Raw genomic sequence first — 24,831 nt, 5'->3', positions numbered from 1 at the left:
AAGAACAACCACACAGATGAAAGTCTGCTTTGGCCAGGAGAGCTGCGCCTTCCTAGCTGCTACTATTATTCTAGCCATTACCTGGTAGCTGAGCCCATCGGATGCTGATCTCTATCACCACAGCCCCTGTGTCCAATCAGGTCTCCAGGAAGTCCCCCTCCTATTATAGGTACCTCATGGGAATGGAAAACTTGTGCACTGAATGCCCCCAGAGTATGGAAAAGAGGTGACAATTCTTGCTCTGGCTGCCAAGACTGGGCAAAAGATGTATGTCTGGTACCCTGAACTGGAACTTAGACCATGTTTCTTTATGGTAGAGAAAGATTAGTATGATGTTTCAGGCATACTAAGAGTTAAATGGGTATCTGTGGACTGGCGTAGGACCAGCAAGGTTGAGATGGAACAGAGGGCTAATCACCATAATCTTTGGAAAAAAGGGCTCAGGATTCCAAATACCTCACTCACAAATGAATGAATTCAGCACAAGCTCCTTGTGAGCTAGGCCACATTTCATTCTGTCGTTTCTCAGAACGTAAAACTAAATTAGTAAAATAATAAATACATGAAAATGAAAAAAAAACCCAAAGTAGTGAGATAAAACAGTAATTATATTAGAAAGTTCAAACTGATTTAAAATCATTAAAGTAAAAGGGAAAGTACATTTTTTCCTTCTGAAAAAAAAAAGTTATTTTGTATAACAAATTACTTTCTTTATCAGAAGAAAAAGCTCTATTATGGATCTTCCCTTTTCCCTCATAACAGAAAATAACAGCATTCTTTCTCTAGAAAATGTAAGACTTTGTTCCCCAATGGGTGAGAGGGTCTGTTTCCTCATCTGGATATTATTGATGTTTAAGAAAGTTGGTTTTTTTAATCTGCTAGACAAAAGGTGGTATTTATTAAAATTTGTATTTTTACAATGATTTGTGAGATTAAACATCTTTTCATAGTGTTATGGCAATTTATATTTCCTCTCTGTTCATATCCATCTCCTATTTTTGTTTTGGGAATGTCTTACTCATCTCTATATGCTTTATGTCTAATTGAAATTATGAAACTTAACTGCCACATATGTTGGTTTATTCAAGTCTATCTTTTTTTGTCTTCTGACTTTGCCTATGTTTTTTTTTCCTTCAGATAAATTCCCAGAAGTGAAATTGCTGTTTCTTTTTGCCTTAAAACTAGTAGTAAAATATGTCTCTCTTTACCTCAAATATTTATGTAAGAACCTGGAAGAATACCATGATAAAATGCTAATTTAAAGAAAATGCAAATTATGGACCAAAGTAAACATGGGCTTATTTGTGTGAAAAATAAAGAGTATGTGTTTGTAAAAACACACTTAAGTTGAGCATCGACCCATGCACCAAGAAGTCGCTGGTTCGATTCCGGGTCAGGACACATCCCCAGTGTGGGGCATGCAGGAGGTGACCAGTCAGTGTTCTCTCTCATCTGTGTTTCTATCTCTCTATCCCTCTGACTTCCTCTCTCTCTAAAATCAATAAAGGAAAAAAAAATTAAAAAACAATAACACACTTAAACGTGTGTGTGTGTGTGTGTGTGTGTGTGTGCAAAAAGTTGAGAAGGACCAAACTGTTAATAGTGTTTACTTCTAGCAATAAGATTGGCAGGGTGAAGGTCTGCAGGAGGATTTTTTTTCTAATTTTCCCTAAATTTCAAAAATAATGGCAAGAAAAAGTTTTAAAAAGTGTTAAAATATTTCCAAATGAATAAAATCACTTGCCTCTGGCTAAGTACTCCCCTCAACCCCAACTTCGTGTATGTAAATGGAAGAGGCAGCCTTGGGAGAATGCTGTTTGTCATCTCCCTTCACTCGTTGCACTTCTGTTAGCTGTGGAGGCCTAACCAGGTAGCCCCATATTGTAGAGGCAGTGAATCAACTCTTAAGGGCATCTGTAAAATGACTAACCGTCCTTCTTGATCACCTCAAGCTACAGAACTGAATTGTTCAATCTCACCCTTGAGTTTACTTTCATGTAGAGAGAAGAAAGCAGGAAATAAGATCTTTCAGAATTTTAAAATGGATTACATTTATAGTTTCCTGAGATATTAGTGAAAGGATTTCCTTCCCTTCCCATAATGAGCAGACTCATAAAAAGTGGGGCAGGGCAATAGAAACCAAAGAAAGGTAAGATGGTAGGAACAGATGAGCCTAGGAAGTTTCTAAAACAGCACCTGCGCCAGGCTCTGACAGAAGTCATGGAATAACCTAGAATATCCACGGTGTGGCTCTGATGACTCTGGACTGCTCAACACACGTGGTGACGTATTTGTCCCATAAAAGCAGAACACAACAGAAAATAAAGCCACTTACTTTGTGCAAACGCCTCCTGTACATCTCCCCCTACCCCTGTGAGAGAGTCCTGAGGAGTGTGAGTCGGGGTGGAGCAGGCGGATGCTGACCTCACGGGCATGGGGATGGGCCTGCTGATGGTGTGGCTGGGGGAGGAGCGAGGAGAACCTGCCCCCTGGGTCTGGAGAGACAATGCAAGTCATTAATTTGTTTTCCCAAGAAAATGCCATCCACCCCCAAAGCCTCAGTCAAATGTTAAAAACAGTCACAGTAAAATTTTAAAGCAGGAGGAAATCCTAGGTAACTGAGATGGGCCTAAACCTGTGTAGCAGGTGCAGGTGATTTAGGACCTTATTATGCATTATCTGAACTTTTGGTTACATCTTGAAAGCTCAGAATATTAGTAGAGCATTGTTCCATAATATATGAGATGGGTCCCCAGGTAATGAAGCTACTGTTAAGCAGTGATAATTACAAGGTGTGTCTACTTTCTCCTTGAAGAAAGTGCTACATGGAATAAAAAGACATCTGAGGAGAAAGTTTTAAGTAAAAACTAGGAGGCTTTGGGGGATGGGTATGGTTTGGACACTTCCTAAATTTTCAACCTGTCTGTCCTTGCATCATCTGTAGAGGATATCTGTAGTACAAATCATGCATGCAATACTGTGCATAGTAAGTCTCAAATTAAGAATCAAACAAGACATGCGTTTTTAAATCCCTACTTTACAGTAAACATTGGCTCTGTCAAATTGCTCTGTGATTAGGGGATTTCAATGGGGAAGAGAAAAAAGGAAATCTTAGGTTCTAATCTTTGTCTACTCTTTCCTTGCAGGAAATGTTCTTTTCTTGGTCTACAAAACAGCAGTGTTCTAGCAGTAAGAACAGTGGGATTTAAAATGAGTGAAGAAGAAAGTAGAAAACAAGTAAAAGCCATTTATCTCTGCACTACAGTCCTCAGCATGAAACCATCCTGTGACTGCCACACCTTGAATTTCACAGCTTTGTCTCTGCGGTGAGGTCTCTTGGAAACATTTTCTCTTTTTAATAATTAGTTTACAAAGGAAGCCAGTCACTCACGAATAAGAAAGTGCAAGGAGACCCTCAGCGCATACACAACAGATTAGGTATTGACAGAAATTCCATGTCAGTCTGTTGGGTTTGGTCGGGGAGGGTGAAGGCTCTGCCTCAGCAAGGCCCAGGGATTCAACTCATTCAAACCCCGACGTGCACCATGAGAGCAGTGCTCTGGAATATTTGACTTAGATTTATGCTGTGGGTTCAGCTGCTTGCAGTTAAAACACACAACCTCAATTCTGTAAAATGCCATGCTGTTAGCTTTCCAGGGCTCAGTATCACACATAAAAGTCAAATCTATAAATTGAGAAAAATCCAGAATTACAAAACGAAGCATAACAGAACAGAGGACAGAAAATAACTCATGTGATGCCCAGTGGGCCGAGGATTCCACGCTTTCACTCTCAACAGTACCTTGGAATGGTCTGTCCGGGCCCAAAGAAGAGAAGTTTGCCTGCTTGCGATGCTTTGCAGCCTGCTTGCCCCAGCCTGCTTGGGACGGGTTTGGTTTCCCCCAGCAAACTTTGGCAGCTCAATCTCATTACCACGAGACTTCTGCTTCTGAGCTACCATGGTATCTCCCTGCTTCCCACACCAATAATAAATGATTTCACATTTGCGTTGTGCTTTGCCACGGATCGAGGGTTTTTGTGTATATCCTCACTGCCTTCTCTCCATGACCACTGCAGTAGGTAGCATTACTCTAAATGTGCAGCTGAGGCTCCCGGTGCTCAGAGAGGTGAAAAGGATTGCCCAAGAGATGAAGTCAGAATGTCTGGTGCTCTGACTGCCTTGGGCTGCAGGGACCTGGGTGAGCTGTGGTTAATAGAGGGTCCCCAAGGAGGCAGATGTGGGTCAGTGGCCTTGAGGGCTGCCTCCCCTCGGGAACTCCTCTGGAACATCAATTTTAAGATAGGGCCCTCAGCAAGGCTCCTTATCTGTCCTCTTTACTAAGGAGCCAGTCACAGCAGGGAGGAGGGGCTGGAGATGGGAAGTTGGACAGAAGGGTTGAGAAAGAAGGCTCTTCTTAGCTACCCAGCATGGGTTATCCTCACAACTCTGGGAAGCCAGGTCCTCTTCAGGGTAGGAGGTTCACAGTAATAATATAACCCCACTTTTGTATGTGATTTACAAAATAAAGCACTTTTACATACATTTTTTTGGTTTCATTTTCCTGATAATCAGAGTGTTATGAATGATAATAGTTTATATTCAAATAGCAATTTGCAGTCTATAAAGCACATTAATCCCAACTACTTCCGTGAATCCTCCTAACAACCATATGAGATATATTGTTCCCATTTTTTAGGTTAGCAAACTGAGGCTCAGAGGTGATAATTGGGTTACCCAAGGTCTCTGAGCTAGTGAATGGCAGAGAGAAAATAAATCCCCAGCCTTTCGTTTACAAGGCCAGGCAAGGCTTTGCTATGGCACCGCAGCTACCCCTCAGGATTGTGGGCACTGTGACCGACCATCACAGGCTTCCTTCCGGGCTTCACTAACAGGTTTAGCAACCCGAAGGCTAGAAGGCACACCACACAAACCCATCAGTGAACTAGGTTGGAGGAGCAGCCGAGGGCTTCCTGCTGGGCCAGGCAATAACCTTTCAGTTGCTGGGTCAGGGGAGCAGTGTGAGTGCCCAGGGTGGCAGCACAGCCTTTGGGCAGTTTTTCAATCAGGGCAGAAATACAAATCCACAGTCTCTTATCTGCACATCTGAAATCCAGAAGCAACACATACTGTTTCATAACTGATATGAGGCTATTTATATGGTATCTGTATGGGGCTGTAGGCCTGTATTTCAATATTTTAACAGCTGTACTGGGGCTGTACTGTACACCAGCCCTGCTCACACTTGTTCCACCAGGCTCTCCAGTACAGGGTGCTCCCCGCCCCCCCCCCCCCCCGGGGCACTACACCTGGCCTTTCTAACCTTCATGACTGTGAGTCCCTTACCTCTGGCCTTACCTCTGGCAACATTCTTCACTTCCTCTCATGCACTGAGCTCTCCTGCTTATTGTGTTCGTCAGGCATTCCTAGCCCTACCTCTTCCTGCTTAATGCCTGGTCTCCAAAGCCAACTTTCCCTAATTCTTTCTGCCTGCTTCCTTTCTTCAAAACTCCTTTTCGTGGTTCTGTGTTAGGAGAAAAATAATGGACTGTAGTTATGCGTTAAGGGAAAAACAATTGACCGAATCTCAATTACACCAGTGTGTGAATGACTAATAGCAACTATCTCCCAAATGAATCTCTAATTGGTGCAATTTCAAGCAGTGTGATTATGTGAAGAATTTTAGTGGAAGATTCTGTGCTGAAGAAAAGATTCAGCGGCATCTTTCCTGCAACTCAGAACACCCAAGTCTTGTTCAGTCTTTTCTCAGACTTTTGTGGGGAGGACCCTGGCGCCTTGACCCCATCTCTCTTCGTGAGGACAGTGTCCAGTTTGATGCATAGTCCCTTCCTAGGACATACTGCTGGGAACACCAACTCTGGCCTTCCTTTCTGCTGTTCTTGTAGGGTCACCAGGAAAGGGCAGGAGCCTGTTGGCATTGGGGTAGATCAGCAGCATAGATAACACAGTTTTATTTTCACAGGGCATAGCCTCTATAGAATGGTGGCCTCTGGCCTGGTCATGAAACATAGTTGTCTGCTAACAACTTGAGAAGAGTTAGAGTGAACAATCTCTTTGAATATCCTTTCCTGGAAATTACTTGATGATTAATAGAGCAAAGACTTAAAGGACGATAGTCCATGCAGATCAATATATAGATCTCAAATCCCTGAGAAGGGAGTTGATTTATGAAAGAAGGAAAACATACATCATACTTGGAAAATTTAAAATAGCTCTCTTCCTAGAGAATAAATGAAAAATTCATTTCTACACTCTATCCTCCGAGTTCACTCAACCTGCTGTTGCATCAATTTTTTAAAAGTCTGACAAGATCCATAAATTTTCTGATTTTTTTCCCAGGAAGTATTTTGATTTCCACTCAGCACAGAAAGGAAGGATGCTTCCAGGAAGGGGCCAAATGTCTAACTACCAAACCAGCACTGCAGGGGATGACCACGAGGCAGCAGTGGGGGGTGCTATGTACCCCTCCTCCCGACCTGAAAAGTCTATCTCTCAGGTTTGGCTGAGAACACAGGTCTAGTTAGGCCTGGTTTTACTTAGCAGCCTGGGAAGGTAGAGCAAAGCAGTGTTTAGTTATCTCTAGTCTCCTCTTCATCCTTTCTCCCAATACACACTCACTGATTGTCATCATAGGGATTGTTGTGTACAGCGTGTTATGAGGACACAGATGAGGTGACTGATTCTAACTTGTCAGGCAGGAGGCATCACTGGACTTGGGTCTTAATAGTGGAGATTTCCAGGCAGAAAAGAGGAAGTACTGGGAGAAGAATAGAGTATTCTAGACCTTAGAGAGTCATGAGCAAAGCATGGGGAGTGTGAGAGATATTGCTGTTCAGACCGGTAGGCCAGTGTTGTTGAAGCACCAGGTTCACCATGGGGAGTGGGGCAGAATGAAGCTGGGAAGAGGGTGGAGCCAGGTTTGGGGGCCTCCAATGTCATAAAAGGGGCTAGACTTTATCCTGAACTAATTACTTTTCTAGAATGAATGAACCAATCCCTAATATTAAAAAAAAAAGTGTGTGTGTGTGTGTGTGTGTGTGTGTGACAGAGAGAGAGAGAGAGAGGGAGAGAGAGAGACAGAGAGAGAGAGACAGAGATTTTGGGAGAGTATGTTTTTGAACACTAAGATGTTAACCCTTATATTGTAGTTGGTTATTTATAATATGAATTCTCCATGCCCCCATCCTCACTTTCAATTGCTTTACTACTCCATAGAGAGGAAGAGCAAGGGACATAGAGAAAGGTGAAACCTATGCTGGTAAAATATTTCATTTCTGACCTGTGCATATTCCGTAGCAGGTTTGGAAGCAGGAACCTGAGTGACTATAATTTCCTGAGTTAAGCGAGCCATCTAGTTGTAAATAGAGAAAAGAATGGGAGCAGGAGATGAAATTTGGAATGATGTTTGACTTTCTTCCCCTGATTGAGACTGTTAGTTAACTGTAAGACAGAGAAGTGAATGCATGAATGTATGTGCATGTGTGCATTTAAATAACATTTGATCAAATTAGAAAGTTTACATATATCCATGTGTATGTATGTGCATATACACATATATTCACACTTATATCTGACGTGAATATGGTATTTTCCAAAGTGCTTGCACATCCATTAGTTTTTTTAGATCCACACAACAACCTGGTGAGCCATATATTATCAGTATGTTTGACATAAATTACCAGGAAGTTCACTAATTGACTTATTCAAGATCTTCCACAGTAGGAGAAGAGTTGGGACCACTATAATTCAGGTCTATCTCTGGTAACCTTTCTAAGAAGTTATTTGAGAACTTACTTTCTGAACTCAAAGTTAGGATGCTTGGTTTTAGATCGGGACATAATATTTGGAACTGGAAGTATACCAGAAACTCTGGAACATACCGTCACTGAAATCATACCCCAGCCACCTTCATTACTAAACTTTTTATAAGTATTCTTTTTATGGTGCCTTCAGTAAATTTTAACTATACACGAAGAAGAAAGAGGGTAGGATAATTTCAATTCAAGTTTTGTAAAAAAATTTATTGCTTATCATATCATAATCATTGTATTATATTACAGGCACTATTTAAAAAAAATCATGTTCTTTTCTCAAGGGGAATAAATTCATGCATTACCACTAACAAGAAACAGTATAAGTAGGAATTATATATACCATATATTAAAATACATTGAACCACACAGACTTATGATAAAGCAAGTAGAGGTTATTAAATCAGCACGATTTATTGTGTGCTGTGTCTTAACTCTGATTTTACAAAGAGAACATCCCCAAAGGGGAAAGGCAAAATAAAGACAGAATTTAGAAGTAGATGCCAGACTAGAAGTCAATATATTTGGATGACATTTATTTATTTCCTTGTAGAACTGCCTGTACACTATAGGCTTGGGACATGTGGGGTTCGGTCTTTAATTTTGACTGAAGGTCAGTATAAGCAGCAGCCATATGAAAGCTACTACTGCACTTGTCCAGTTCATTTTTCAGTACTCCTTCTATAAAGCTCTGAGTGAGGACTTTCTTTTTTATTGAATGCCGACAGAAATTTGGTCCCCTGAGAACTAGTATTTCTGTTCTGATAAAGCCACCAATTATGTTTTCTTTTTTTTTGCCTCATTGCAGAAAGCTCAGAAAAATACTCCTGTCTCTTATAATTAGCACATTTGCATTTTTTCTTCAGTTTCTTGCTTTTTCTATTTTATGAAGTCATTGTTTATGTTGTTTGTTGTAAACTGCTTTGGGTCCTTTTTAAAAAGAGGCTTGAGTATAAAAGCAAGTAAATAAGACAGGCAAACTCTCCCCCCACCCAGACAAGGCATTGCTGACATCTGGGTGTTACCAATAATGGCCATTTAGGTACCTATGCAGGAGTACCCACAGCTGGCTGTCTTTCACAGATGCAGCAGCTGTTGAAGGCTCGGTGGGGAGGAGCAAGAAGGAAAGGGGGCAGTAATGCTCTTCCGGGTGCTGCCATGGTTTAGTTCTCTGCACCTTTCTGTTTATGAACTTCTGGCTCTATGTAGCCATCAGTTTATGAACTTCCTGGTCCACTCAACCTTTCAAGAATGTGTTGCCTGCGAAATGGTAGAGAAGGAGCCTCAGAGGGAAATGGAAAAAGCAAGGCCGACTGATTACAGGGGGATTGCTCTCTCTCTCTACTAGGAGAGGAAGGTTCGATTGGGCCCTTATTTCCGTTTTTTATGCACATGCTAAGTAAGAGTCAGGAAAGAAAAGAGGCTGTTTGCAAAGAGAAGTGCCACAGTGAGGCAGTTTTCTCTCCCGTGATCTAACTGCGTTGGAAGTACACAGCAGTACCCCATGTATGCATTTATGGGCAATTATACAGGCTGTCAACGTGTGTCCTTCCCCCAGGGGCACTGTCTCTCGTTAAAATTGGACTTTAGTTTTAGTAATTTTTTTTTCCACAAAATACAAAATAATGTAATACATTGTCTTTATTGTCTGACATTACAGATTAGTTTTACACTTTTCTTTTCTTTTCACAGACCAGGGGAATAAAGGGTAAAAATATGTCCAGCATTTTGCAAACATTCTTTGTTACACACAAACACACACAATAAATAATAGGAAAGAGAATACAGAAGAATTAAAAGGAAGGTTGAAATTGGACAGGCTGTAGTTCTAATTGATCCATGGAAAGAATATGAAACTTTTTGATAATACGAACGGGTGGGGTATGTTATACATAGCTTGGTACATGCACTTGAAATCAAAACTGCTTTTATTTTGCTTCCATTTTATTATTATTACTTTTTGAGTATGCTGCTCCCTCTGCTGGCTTTTGAACCTGACCACAGGGTTAGATACAGGATTTTAATTTAGGCTACAGTTAAAGAGTTACAATGTCCTTATTTCTAGAGATGTTTGTGAGGACTTTGCAAACACCCAGAGCAGAAAGGTTCTTGGTGATAAGAGAAAGGCTAAGTGTTACCTATTCTTTTGAGATTATTGTCAACCAACAGTAGGGATTCTACTTGGGAAATACTAAATGATGGCAAGTAAACTAGTACTGGGTACAGTCTTTCTCTCATAAGATTGAGCACATTTTGATGAGCAGTGGGGGAATCGGGGCTTATTAATTATGTGATAAGAAGAGATATAACTGACTAATTTTTTATAAAAAGAGGTTCCACACCTTTTCAGTACAATGAAAACTGAACGGGGTATTCACAGCAACAGAGGATGTCGGGGTTAGCTTCTGAGTGCTGTGGATTTTACCTAGAGGAAATTCAGTGGCTGTGATGGGTATCTTTCTATTAAGAAAAGGGTTTAATCAACAACCCAGAAAAGCATGAGACTGGCCTGAAATTTAGACCCCTGGGGATCTAAAGTGCCCAACAAATTGCAACAGGTTCCCTCTTCTCAAAGATGTAATACCTCTTCTTTTGATGCCGACAGTAGTAATAGTTATAAAAAAAATGCTAAATTTAATATATTTCAATTCAAGCACTACATCGAAAAGGAAGCAAATTAGTATGATTTTTTTTTTTCTCTTTCCAAACTGAAGCATGATCATACATTAGAGGCAAAAGCATTGAGAAAAACAGCAGGACGGCAGGCCCCTCCTCTGTTAGTTAAGACCTGCAGTAGGGAACATAACTTACTCCCTGCTTCAGTTCTTCTTCCTACAGAAAGATTGAATCAATAATAGTTAGATTACCCAGGGTTCCAATAAGAGCAGGTATACAGTGTGACAGGATGCAAGGTGGGGAAAACATCAACACAGCTTTGATAGCAAGTCAGCTCTCTTTGACTTCAGTTCCAAGTTTTTTTTAGGTATTTGAAACCGTAGACCCATCTCTTTTCTCCCTGTGTCTAACCATCTTTCTACACAGTCTCTCTGTCCTGGTGTTTGTATATCCTGATACGTTACACTACTCAGTCAGGCTAGGTTGATGCCAAGATGGCTGGTGGTAGATAGACTCCTATCCCAATGCTACAGTGAAGGAATCTGTGGGAATATAGGCAGGGGGATGTTTTCAAAGCTTCCTGTCATTCAGTGAAGAGACATATGGGCTCGACCTTCATTTGGAAAGGAAAGCAGAAAGAGCTTTTCTGGATCATCAAATGAGATAACAGACCAGAAACAGCAATAGGTTATTAATGATCTAGTTCTGTCTTAACATATGTAGTACAACAAAAACTGAATTCTACACTTTACATGTTTAATACACTGAGAGTAGTGGAGTAAAGATAAAGCATTCCCAACACGGTTGGCAGGAAAAGTCAACTAAGGGATAAAAAAGAGTAAAGACAGCAGAAGAAAGAAGTGTTAACTTAGGGCAGTGCCTGGGACACGGTAGGTTTCACCAATATTTGTTAAATAAAAGAAAGGAAGGGAGGAAGGGAGGGAAGAAGGATGAGGGAGGAAGGGGAGTGAGGGAGAGAAAGAAGGGGGGAGAGAGAGAGAGAGAGAGAGAGAGAGAGAGAGAGAGAGAGAGAAGAATAATACAGAAACAATAAATGATGGTGTATCAGGGATGTGAGGGATCCATGGACTGAAAGTCAGGACATCTTGTCTCACCAGTGAGCTGTCCCAGGGACCCTGCCTTTGGCATGTCACAGTTTCAGACCATACTGGTTCATCATCAGGCAGGATGGCCACACAGCACTGACATTTCTACTGGGCTGACTATGAACATGCGGCCATAATTAGTTTACATTTGACTTAAAATGTGATTCAGTGTATATTGAGAAAGGGAATAAGGATTTATAAAAGGAAGAATGTCATTTCCCAATGAGAATAACAGATTATAGCACTCTGTAGAGGACTAGTAGAGATCATCATTTTAAACACACTACCTTCAGAAAAGTAAGGAGATCAATACATTTTTTTTTTTTTTAAAGCTCAACTTTATGAAACTAGATTTGTTAGTAATTTATCAGCAACTTCTTTTTGGCCCAAAGGATTAATATTTCTCAGGCAACAGGATTAAAAAAAAAAGTAAGGAGATATTTCCATTTATAGTTTGCATTTGAGACCCATAGAACTTATGTGACTTGCAGCTAAAGCCACACAGGTAAGATAAAAAATTTTACTGAAATTAATAAAGTTACTCCTTTTAATGAAACTATTACCACCAAAGTTACTTAATGGCTATATCTTTATTTTATGAATTAGACATTAACTTCTGTTCAATTTAGTCAGAACTACTGAAAGCTATTAAAGTAAACTATTTCTAAATAGATCCAGTTTTATTACTTTCAAGGACATATGAAACTGGAAATAAGCCAAGAAGAAGTTGTTCCATGAAGGTCCTTAGTAGTCTGGTTCCAGAAAATGGATAAGAATAAACCCTATAATTGAGTGCTATTATTTGATCTATCTAAGAAAAGTTCCTATAACTGAATTTAAAACCACATTTTGGGGGAAATCACATATAATAATTGTAAAAACTAATGCATGTTGTGTGCAAAAAGTTTTTACAAATGCTGATGTCTTACCTTTAGTAGCTTCATGAGACCTTCTAACTGGACCATTAGTTCTCTCCGGCTCTCCTGGAGAGCAGACATTCTCTGTTCTAGCTCATCCTTGCGCTGTCTAAGAAAGAAGCAGTTGCCATTAGAAACAGCATTAAACTCAGAGTTAATCACATTTCCCAATCTTGTGGGACTAGAGGACCACCAGAAAAGGGGCATTTCTGGGTGTCTGACATGGTTACTAGGCAGAAAAATGTCAAATAAGTGAATAATTACAGCTTGAATGAAGTGTACATTTATTTGTTAGAAGTCATACTAAAACAGAATTAGAGTCCTTTAGACACGTCTTCCCTTCTACCCTGGGGATTAGCCATTGGATGAAATCTTTTCTGAATGCTTACTATGTCATGGCCTCTGTGCTGTGTCATTGGGTTTCCTTGACACACAAAAACTAAATCACTGAAAAAGTCCAACCCCATAGATCCTCCAATCCCAAGGACACTTTTGTAAATCTTACAGAAAATATTCATTACCTTAATATTTGGAAATTGAATTTAGAAAAGTACACTTTTCATCTCTTCCATCTTTAGTATGCAAAACAGTGCCTTTCAGAGGTCAAATATTAATGGTGCATAGTTATTACAGTCAATATAATTTTTTTGGTTTGGGTTTGGTTTCATGAAGTGAAGTCAGAATAAAGAAGTTCCTACATATTGTTTTAATGGAAAATAATCTAATAGGTTTATCTTTGTTTAATTTTGTTTTGTTTTGTAGAACTAAAACTATCAGTAAGAATGGAAACCTAAGGACAATCTCTATACTCTTATCATTGATGTTAACACTAAGAGGTATCAAAAATATCTTCAAGAGGGGGAAATAAATGAAACAGTATGAAGAATGTTAATGGTTCACATTTCTGAAGTATATGTATACTTTTCAAATCAATTTCAAATAGATTATTTCATAACCATTAGTGAATAAGAAATACATACTTCTTTTCTTGCCCCAAAGGCTTCTCTGAATTTAAAATATTGGAACTTACATTTGTTAAATGTGTGGATGTTTTAACCATATATGCATTAATGTATAATAAATAGATATGCCTAGTCTTAATGGCACAGACATAATGTGAAGTGTAGCTACAGTAAGGACTTTTAAATAAAAAATTGACAATATAAAAATGTCACACTGAGTTAGGTCAATGGCTCGTTTAATTGAAAGATATTTTGTGGAAGGACAGGTTATAGATATAAATGAGACATTTATAATTTGCTTTCATATTGGCTTACTCTAAAATGAATGATGAGCCCTGGCTGGTTTGGCTCTCAGTGGTTAGAGCATCAGCCTATGGACCGGACAGTCCTGGGTTTGATTTCCACTAAGGGCACGTGACTTGGTTGCAGTTTGTTCCCACCCCTATTGGGGTCGTGTGGGTGGCAACCACTCAGTGTGTCTCTCTCACATAGATGTTTTTCTCTCTCTCTTCCTCCCCCTCTCCCTCCCACTCTATCTGAAGATAAATGCAAAAATGTCCTCTGGTGAGGATAAAAAAATAAAAAAAATAAAAAAGTAAAATGAATGATGAATTTAAAATGTATAAACATATCTCAACTCTTTTTGCATATATTTTCAGCTTTTATTTGCCACTAATGTTTGCTACCAGAGCAATCTTTCCTTTGAGTTCCTTAACAATTGCCTCTTTTCTGAATCCTGTGGATAAGGAACATCATAATTTTATAAACTTTAATGGTATCTTACTTCAGTCTTTGTCTTCCTGGACTACAGATTCTAATTTTGAAAAAATTTTGCCTTCTTCAAAAATATTCTTCAATGACAAGTCCATTAGCTGTTTTTTCCTTGATCTTGTCTGTACATGGTGTCCCAAATACATTCATTAGTAGGGCTTGGTAGAAGTGTAAATAATCATTATAATTTATTTCCAATTCTCTTCTAGATAGTTATCTATAATTTTTGGCTTTTTGGGCATAAGAACACTTTGAGAAGAAGGTTGAAACAAAATTCTTTAAAAAAAAATAGGATGATGCTCAACTAACTGAGCCACACAATTTTTATATTGTAGGCAAGAAGTACTAAGAAAGGCATCTAAAAACTATCAGAAACAGTTAACTACTGTATTTAGAATTAATCATAATTAACATCTTATTTTCCCTGACCAGTTTGGCTTAGTGGTTAGAGTGTTGGCCCGAGGACTGAAGGGGTCATGGTTTTGATTCTCGGACAAGGGCACATACCTTAGTTGCAGGTATAAACCCGGGTCAGGGTCATGTCATCAGTGTTTCTTTCTTTCTCTCTCTCTCCTCCCTTCCACTCTATCCAAAAAAAAAAAAACAAAAACAAAAATGCCCTGGCCAGTTTGGCTCAGTGGTTGGAGCATCGGCCTACGGACCAGAGAGTCCGGGGTTCGGTTTCCGCTAAGGGCAGGTACCAAAAAAAAAAAAAAAAAAAAAAAATCAATGGAAAAATATCCTTGGGTGAGGATTAAAAAAAATATTATTTGTACATTTATCTTATAGTAATCTTCTAAACATGTTGTTTACTCTTTTATGCATTTGATTGAATTCAATGAAAAAAATTAATTTAATGTCTTTATTTAATCTTCTCTGTAAGTACTTACACCAGTGATTACCAAATATGGGTCTGATAACAAATCTGTAGTGTAACCTCTACTGTTCCAAGAAAAAAATGAGAAAACAAGGACTAAGTAGTGATTTTATTTACACAGAGGTAAATATATTCATCTCAAATGTCAAATATCTGTCAGATAATCTGACAGAATTTCAGAATAAAATTCTGAAATGAAATAAACTGAAATTCTGTCAGCTTATCTTTAGTTTTGCACATGTTAAAACCTATTTTTTTTAGGACAGTATTGGAATAATAAGCAAATTTTTAATATAAATTGCATATTGGATAATAATAAATATCAATATTAACTTTCCTGAATTTGATAATAATACCATGGTCATATAAGAGAATATCTTTTTTTCTAGAAAATATATACATAAATACTTAGAGGGTAAAGGGTTATTACGTCAGCAACTTACTCTCAAATGGCTCATCAAAAATGCACATGTAATTTATGTATAAACACACACACACATACACACACAGTGACAGAGAGAAGGATGTGGCAAATGTTTACGATCTCTAGGTGAAGCATAGAAGAAAATTCATTGTAATATTCTTACAACTTTTCTGTAGGCTTAAAGTTATTAAAAATAAGAATTAAAACATATACCATCATTCATGAAACTGTTGTGACAACACAAATGATGGTAGTTTTAAAAATATTATATGGTAACACAAGAGTACTCAACTTTTTGTTGTTTGCCAAAAACAATTATAAAACCAAACTGGTGTGGCTTAGTTGGTTGAGCATCGTCCCATGGACCAAGAGGTCACTGGTTTGATTCCTGGTTGGTCAGGACATGTGCCTGAGTTGCAGGTTCAATCCCCAATAGGGGGCATGCGAGAGGAAGCCGATTGGTATTTCTCTCTCATTGATGTTTCTATCTCTCTATCCTCTCCTTTCTCTCTAAAATCAATAAAAACATATTAAAAACAACAACAACAAAAACTAAACTGGTCTATGAAATTCAAGTCTGGAAACCACAGACTTGCACCAGAGATTACAATTCTATTTTAATCGGTAAAACAAAGCAAAAAACCAGTTTATGTTAACAAATTGTCACAAAAAATGATTTTATGTACTGTGAAAAAAGTGCATTTTGGGGAGTGTATAATATGATGATTATTTTTTAGGCAAGGGATAAATATGGAAAATAATACTTGTTTTTCTTGAGATTTGTAGTGTGTTGTAAGTTGCTTCACAGTTTTAAGAAATGTTTCTCTTCATTATAGAGGATGGTATTATCCTTGCACAGTTCTTTGGCTATTTCTTAGTGGTTTTGCATTTTATGCATTCAAACCACAAACATCTTTTCAGCACTTTTGTTTTGAGATACCATGAACAAAATAATGAGTAGGATACAGTTTTTGTCCTTGGGTGAGAGTGCAGGAGACATGAAAAAGTTCAAAACAATGATGGTGAGTGTGAGGTATAAATAAGAATAAACTGCTATGTGTGGTAACCCAGAAGGAGATGGACAGTTCTATATAGTTGCAGAAGTTCAGGGAAGGCTTATTAAATCACCTTGCAAAATTTCTCTCGGAAGCTACATCTAATGGGAACAACCCTGGGAACCATATGAAATGTTTCAGACCTTCTCTGCTTCATCTGTACCTCTTGCTTGCCTGTATTTTTGAAATTATTAGTAAAGCTCAATACTGGAGTAAGATCTCTGGTTCATGCCAGTCTGATTTGACAATCTAATCCAGCGTATTGGCCTGAAATGTAACTCACCCTTCAATGGTTTCCTGTTGCAGGATTAACAGCAATATCTTTAAGATGAGCTGAAAGACCACAGAATCATGATCTATCCCTACCTGCATTTTCAGCACCATCTCTTACCATGTACCACTTCATTCACGGCATTCTAGGTCTATAGACATTTTAGTTCCTAAAAAAGTATCATATTTGCCCCTGCCATTTGGTCTTTGTACATATACTGTGCCTTACAGAAGCACCCCTTCTTCAGCTGTAGCAGGTTCCCTTCCCCACCCTTAATCCCTATTCCCTATGTTCCCTTCTTCATACTTTAACTCAAACAATCCTTCCTATGGTAGCCCTTTCTGACTCTAGTAAAGTGTAGATTTAATAATCTTTTTTAATAAAAAGGAAGGTTTCTTATAGCACTTATCTCAGATTATAATTATATTCTTATTTGTGTGATTATTTGATTTATGTCATTTTCCTACTAGACCACAAATTCTGTGAGACCAGGAACAGTATCTTTTCCAACTCATCATGGTATTGCGATGCCCAGAAAAGTTCTGGGCACACTGTCTTTTAGAAATATTTGTTGACTGAATTAAAAGAAGAAAGAGAATTTTGATAGCAGTGTAGACGGACAGAGGCTGGGACTCAATTAAGTGCTCAATGTAATAGTTCAAGCAGGAGATACATAATTCAGACCCAGGAAGAGGAGATGGAATCCACCTGTGCTATTAAATGTGCAGGTTCTTGGGCAAGTTATTTAACTTCTCTGAATTTTAGTTTCCATATCTGTAAAGAGAGTACAATGGGGTCCATCTCCCAGGTTTGTTACAGCAATTTCATGGAACAGTGGAAGCGGAGTTTAGTGGATAGGAAGTGTCAGATTAGCACACAGAAATGCCTATCAGTCCTAGTCAGTTGCCAGATCTGGGTGGCAAACGTGGCTTTCAGCTTTGTTGTGGCTAAACTGAAAAGGAAAATATGATCATTTAGAGAGGTCATAGCGCTCTTAAGATAAAAAATAAACTATGAGTTCATGAAAAGCAAAGCTCTGCTCCTTTATATCCTCTCCTTTTCCTGAGCTAAAGGAACTTTTCTCCTGTTGGTTTCTCAACAAAAGGCCCTGGGAAGGAGGTAACGAAATGAGAAGACCTCTATCAAAGCTACAAAATGAGTTTCTAGCCCTGGCCGGTTTGGCTCAGCGGTTAGAGCATCGGCCTGCGGTCCTGAGAGACCCGGTTTCGGTTCCCGCTAAGGGCGCGTGCCTTGGTTATAGTTTGTCCCCGGCCCTGGTCGGTTGTGCGGGTGGCAGCCACTCAATGTGTCCCTTTCGCATCAATGTTTCTCTCTCTCTCTGTTCCTCTCTTTCCCTCCCACTCTACCTGAACAAAAAATGGAAAAATGTCCTCCGGTGAGGATTAAAAAAAAAAAAATGAGTTTTTGTGGCTGTTTCTCATGGTCACCCCTCAGTGTGAATGAAGGCCAAAGTAACTATGCTAGAGGCTATTGTTTTGGAGTGCTTTCAAAGTCTGAAATGTCTAAAGAATAAAACTTAGGACACCCAGAGCTGGGTTTCTTAACCTGGGATGTTAGAGTATCTGTGAAATCCATAAATTGTGAAAGTGTTCAGCACAGAATAAGTAGTTTTTAAGTATCTAGAGAAATACTCTTAAGGGGAGGGTATTTCTTCTTCCAGATAGAAGAAATGTGTAGAGTATGGAGGCAGGCAAAGCGAATGAGCTGGAATTGAGGTGTCTCAGGCTTCATATCTCAAGCCTCAGGCGTGGGGCACCAGCTGACAGGGAGAGCCAAAAGTATACGAGTTCTTGCAGAGCCAGAACCCTTCACGTAGCTTTGGGCTCAGCTGGGGCCATGGGAATGCCCACAAGTCAGGACCAGAGGGAAGAAATGTCAGTTGGAAAACTCATCATCTGTGACCCAGATATATCTAGATGCTTTCCCAGACTGTATTATCCAAATGGAACCAACTACTTTACAAAGCAAATGCTAACTGGTGGGATTTGATGAACATGCTTATGAAAAATTCCTAGTCAATTATCCCTCTACTAGAGAATGGAACAACCGGTAGAAGAAGTATAGAAAACATTTCAGGTAGAGAAAATGTACTCTGACGTGTAGATGAATGACTACTGTGTTTCCAAGCTGGTTTATTCAGTTGTACTTCTGCATATATTAAACTTAATTTTCAACTTGTAAAGTTGGAGGGCCTGCATAATCCTATGTGGTGAAAGATACTTTCAAACAGTCATTTACTTTTATATGCCTTTGAGGAGGAGGATGACATGAAACATCACTTTGCCCTTCTTTTCATTTTCATCCCTTCTGGGTGATGGTGTACTGCAATGTGCAAGGATTTCCAACACAGCTTTCTGAAGGAAGGACCAGAAATCACATAGGTTGAAAAGAAAGAATTTCTGTTTCTTCCATTAAATTATTTTGTTATTCTGCCTGGCCAGTGTGGCTCAGTGAATTGAGCGCCATCCCATGGACTGAGAGGTCCTGGTTCGATTTCCAGTCAGAGCACACGCCTGGGTTGTGGGCTCAATCCCCAGTAGGGGGCAGCCGATCAATGTTTCTCGCTCACATCGATGTTTCTATCTCTCTCTAAAAATTCAATAGAAACATATTAAAAAATTATTTTGTTATTCTGAAGTATGATGTACTCTCATACTCTAAGCAGTCCCACCAGATGCAGGTTCTATAGATTTCCTTTTTATAACTCAAGCCTTTGAAGGGTCGGTCCCTCCAGCCAGGTGCATGGGCCAGGGGAGATTGGGTCCCAGCTCAGAGCAGACAGGTCCTGCAGCCTGGGCCGGGGGTGCTGCAGTATTCAGATGTTAACAGGTCAGAAGAGCAGGGCTAGAGTGGAACCCCCAGAAACATCCATGACTGCAATCAGTAGGGACTTGGTAAACTGCAAACATAGCCCTACAGAACCTGCTTAATTTAGTCTCTTTGTATGGAGAAAGTAAATGGCACTCTAATTCTGACAAGGGTTTCTGAAAAGAAGCATTGGTATAGTCATGTCCCACTTAAGAATAGGGATGTGTTCTAAAAAAATGCATCATTAGGCAATTTTGTTGTCATGTGAACATCTTAAAAGTGCACTTAACAAACTTAGATGGTATAGTCTACTACACACCTAGGCCATATGGTAGAATCTATTGCTCCTAGGCTACAAGCCTGTATAGCATTTTACTGTACAAAATAACATGCTATTAAATAAAATATGAGAAAATGATACAATGAAGAGACAAAGTAAACACAAGCTGTATGAGGCTGCTGCTGGCATAACTCAGCATACTATTTTACAGCAAATTTTTTTATAAGTAGAAAGAGTATACACTAAAATGATGATAGAAAGTATAATATTGTAAATACATAAACCAATAACATAGTCATTTATTATCATTATCAAGCATTATGTACTGTACATAATTGAATGTGATATACTTTTACATGCCTGGCAGCTCAGTAGGCTTGTTTGCATCAGCATCACCAGCAATGCATTGTGCTACTACATTATGATGGCTATGACATCACTAGGTAATAGAAATTTTTCAGCTCCATTATAAATTTATGGGACAACCATCATATATGTGGTTGAGAGTTTATTGAAATGTCATTACGTGGCACGTGACTATACTTAGAAGTATGCCGCAGAGTTAGATATACCTGGAATGTACTTGGCACCCAAACTGAAAGATGGAAAGTATGCTAACTGAAAGTGCCTTGAGAAATATGACATTTCTATGAGGGAATGTCTTTGAATTTATGTTTGTTTTGTTTGCTACACAAATAGCTTTGAGTATGTATCATATTCAAGGCACGGTGGGAAGCCAGTCTGATGCGGAGCCCATGGTTGCAGAGGGAGCCACTGCAGTCCTCATCCATGTCCTGCTGCTCTCTACCTGTCTGACTCTGAGAAGTGCACCGAAATTCAGGGGTTGAATCAGATGAACTTCTAAGGTTCTTTCCAACTCAAATACTTTATGATGACAGAGTATGTAAACCCGGGCCTTTTACCTCAGTTACAGAACAAGAAGATATGATGAAGTCTATTTTTTAAGATCTGTCCATAAAGTTTTTAGGGACTCAGATTTAGCAAAAACCAGACTCCATTTTATGCATTACAGGTAAATTTTTAAATGTAAACATGTTTTGATCATTTGTATCATAAACACTTTATTGATGGTGCAAATAACTAAAGAGATCCGAGTTCAATTCTTTTTTTCCAGGTAAAGATTTTGTTTCTGATCTAAAAAACTGTTTCTTTTTTTCTGTATCAAATAAAAGAATAAAATATAAACAGCCTCTTCCCTAAACACCTAAATCTCAGCAATTAGGTGTGTGCAATTAAAAAACAAAGGTCAGAAGCTGACTGAGGACCGGTTTCTGGTTAGACACTGTTAGACTTTATTGAAGATCTCAAGTACCTGTTTCCCAGAGATGCCTTGGGCTCCCTGTCTTACCTGAGGAGCCGGAGTTCTGCCAGCAGAGTGGGGTTTTGCTGTGCCTTCTCTGGAGTGGGCTGAGAAGCTTGTTCATGCTCTAGCCGCAGCCTCTGGATCTCCTGTAAGATTTCTCTTGGGAGAGAGGAAGAAGGTAAGAAACCAGAGTCAGTTAGCTCTCAGAGTATCCAGGATCTAACATCAGAGCAGATCAGATCAGGGGTCATCCTATGTTTTAGAGCAGAACCTACCCTCACTAAATGAACTGAGTTTATAAGGCGTTGGCTGTAGCTAGTTGGCTGCTGTGGATGAGAGGCTTCTGACTTTCTCTCCAGTATATCCAAACCAAAAGGATTCTGTAGTTGGAGCCTTCAAGCTGAGTGTTCTCACCAGGACCTATGAATCTCCCTAGTAGGGACTATAATGCTGTGGTAATGTGCTCAGCTTTGAAAAGTATACCGCTAAAGGGACAAAAATGTATCTTCCTATTATTTATGATCATACTGACACCATAAAGTAACCACAGCGACCAAGTAAGAGGTGCTTAAAGGGGAAATGAGGATAAATGGTGCTCATTTCACAAAACTAAATAACCCCATTCACTCACCAGGAATGAAATCCCTCTTACTGAATTTATCCAAGAAGGCCACAGTTAGTCAAAATTCTTTCTCTTTTTCTTAACATTTTCAGCCTTAACAATAGATCTCGATGAGAGTCGCCTTAGAAGGGAAGTGGTTTTAAAAGGGTTCACTGTAATTGAGTTTGCGACATGAGTGCTCTTGGTGTGACCTCTGTCAGGGGTGAGACACATCAGTCTATTATTGATGTTTGGGCCTGGGCTGCCCTGCATTGAGGTGAACATTAGGCCGGCTATAAAGGATAGGTGACCTGTGTAAGGCATATTATCGCTAAGTGAGTTAGAAGCCATTAGCAAGGTAACAAGTCATATATTCTTGGGGAAGGGGGTCAGTCTCCCACCCAACAAAATGCTCAGAGCCAGTAAGACAGAACAAAGCACCAAGAATGGAAGGTGAACTTGGTGAGCAAGGGAGATGACTTTCTATCTGAAAGGCTAATTTACAACTGTCTGCTTCAACACACCAGCATTAAGAAGCTAATTACTAGTCACTACACATCTCATGAGTATGGTGAGAAGACTGGACCATAAATCAGCTGTTTTCAACCTGTTTTGGTCCCCCTTTGTATTCCATGGTGAAATCTTTCTTTCAAAGAAATATTCCATGGAAACCCAGTATCTCAAAGAAAGGGTGCTCCCAGCCCTTTCTTCCCTGTCTTCAGGCACCCCTACAGAGGTTCCAGGGTCTCTTAGAGCTCAGCCTGAAAATCAGTGTACCGGATTTTGAAGATCTCCTCCAGGGTTCTAACATCCTGAGAGTCCATGACTCCTACTAGTTCTCCTTGTTGGTAGTAAGGATAGAACCACAACAGAGCTATGTGGTACAAAGAAGCAGCAGCTCTGATATGAAAAAAAAAAATCATAAGATATGTAATGAGCATTGAGTGCTTAGTCTATACCCAGGAACTGTACTGTCTTCTTTAATATTACTTTATTTAATCCTCATAACAATTTTATTATTTATAGGCACTACTATTATCTGTTTCATGAATGTTAAAATCAAAGCATAGACTAGTTAAAAGACTTGCCCAAGTTCAATAGCATATAAGTGGTAGAGGCGATCTGAACCCAGGCTTGTTAGCTCCAAAGCTCACATATATCAGACTCCCTCAGTCTTTGGTACTTGCCCTGACAGTTGTAGCCTAGGCAGGCTGTGACATATACATTATAATCTGAAGAGTCCTGCTACTGCTAATACTAACCCCAACTGGCTCCTCTCAGGGTTCTATAAGAATGCATGCTCTTCTAAAGATCATTGCTGAAATGTCCATGATTTTTACCTAAGGTAGACATGAAGTGTGATGAGGAATGCTATCTTCCTCTGAAGCTCAGAGATCTGATTAGTAAGTTAGTTGTCACCCTGGAAACTCTGGGACCCCTGAGGTAAATTTCCATGGTGCAGAAGTGTGACCTGGACAAGCTTCTGGGATTTGGTTCTGGGGTCTTGGAGGGCATGAGAATGCTGGCTTAGAGTTCCAGCAGACCAGATGCTCATCAGCATGGGGTGAGGAATCTAGGGACCATGAAATAACTCAGAGACAGGATGGAGCTCCTTTTCTACCATCTCATTTCCATTTCTTTTTTCTTTCTCTGGTCATGAAACATGCATTCAGAGAGTACAATCCCAAAACATCCTAGAAGCAAGCAGGAAGAGTGATGTCATGGCATAGCCAGGTCCTTAGGACAATCATGGTACTTCCTGCTGATTCTGGAATCCCATATGGAAGCAGCTATCCCTGGGGGTATTTGCTTAAAGGAAGTTCCGATTTCTTTCCACTCAAGTGTGCTATCCCCATGTTGAGTGGAAGCAGAGGATTGGAAGGGAAAACAAAGTGCTTTGGAAAAGTGGGACAGCAGGTTAATGCTGCAACCAAGATAAAATATGTGTGGACTTGTGAATTTTCACTCTTGTCTTTATTCCTTTATAAGAATATGAAAATGTGCCAACTGAATTTGTACTTTCCTTTTAATGTTTTCTGTATAACTTTGAGGAATTCGTTGGCCATTTATGCTAAAATTCTCAGGTCAAACTCTATTGGCATGAAACAATGATCACAACCTGCTTTACTAGTTTGATCTCAGAAGTGACATCAGTGTTTAAGAATGGAATTAAATGTTAAGACATTATGGTGCTGCTCTAAGAAATATAAAATGTACAAGTTGTTCCTGTGTTGGTCTATATCAGTACTGAGTTTGAGATCTTACTCAACTATTTATTATTTTCACACTCTTTCTATATATATTTTATTTATTTTTTTATTGATTTTAGAGAGAGAGGAAGGAAGAAGGAGAGAGAGAGATAGAAACATCTATGAGACAGAACATCGATTGGCTGCCTCCTCCATGTCCCACACTGGGGATTTGGCCCACAACCTGGACATGTGTCCTGACCGGGAATTGAACTGGCGACCTCTTTGTGCATGGGTCAACCGTCAACCACTGAGCCACACAGGCCGAGCCCATTCTTTCTATATTTACCAAGCTTCTACAATATATCAGGCTCTGGAAGCTTGAGGGTCATTTGGCATGGCCTCTGTTTTCAAAGAACTTCCATTTCAGTCAGAGAAGACAGACAATAAAAAAGGAAACAAACACAATTATTTCAGACAGTGATAAGACACACACACACACACACACACACACACACACACGGCTGTAATAGAGTAATTCCTGGGGTAGAAGTTAGTGGGCAAGATTAGATAGCTCTTTTGAGCTAAGCTCTGGATGATGAGAAGGAGCCATCCATGCAGAGACCCCGAGGAAAAGTGTTCTAAGTCCAGAGAACGATAAGTACAAAGGCTGAAAGGAAAGAAAGAAGCAGGATTGTAAAGAGCAAGATGAGCTGAGGCTGGAAAGGTAGGCAGGAATCAAGCCAGGAAAGACCTTGCAGATCACGGTAAGAGGAGTG

General features: G+C 39.5%; 1 protein-coding gene across 31 annotated transcripts in view; it reads right to left on the bottom strand.

The window, feature by feature from the left end:
- The window catches only part of DTNA (dystrobrevin alpha), a 366,392-nt gene that overhangs the window by 13,356 nt on the left and 328,205 nt on the right, over window positions 1–24,831 (bottom strand). For 18 of the 31 annotated variants that reach the window (XM_036246103.1, XM_036246104.1, XM_036246100.1 and 15 more), the window contains 3 exons: window positions 21,308–21,421; window positions 12,482–12,578; window positions 2,336–2,495 (listed from right to left, as the gene is read on the bottom strand). In XM_036246103.1, the coding sequence (XP_036101996.1) occupies window positions 2,336–2,495; window positions 12,482–12,578; window positions 21,308–21,421 (371 nt within the window). Of the gene's footprint in view, window positions 1–2,335; window positions 2,496–10,416; window positions 10,663–12,481; window positions 12,579–21,307; window positions 21,422–24,831 lie in introns of those variants that run through there. The other 13 variants (XM_036246102.1, XM_036246084.1, XM_036246091.1 and 10 more) reach the window with 3 other exon arrangements.

This window comes from Molossus molossus, unplaced genomic scaffold (genome assembly GCF_014108415.1).
Source record: "Molossus molossus isolate mMolMol1 unplaced genomic scaffold, mMolMol1.p scaffold_m16_p_6, whole genome shotgun sequence".
NCBI classification, from domain to species: Eukaryota; Metazoa; Chordata; class Mammalia; order Chiroptera; family Molossidae; genus Molossus; species Molossus molossus.
Note: the sequence above shows the minus strand (reverse complement) of the source record. Positions and strands in the feature narration are given on the sequence as shown.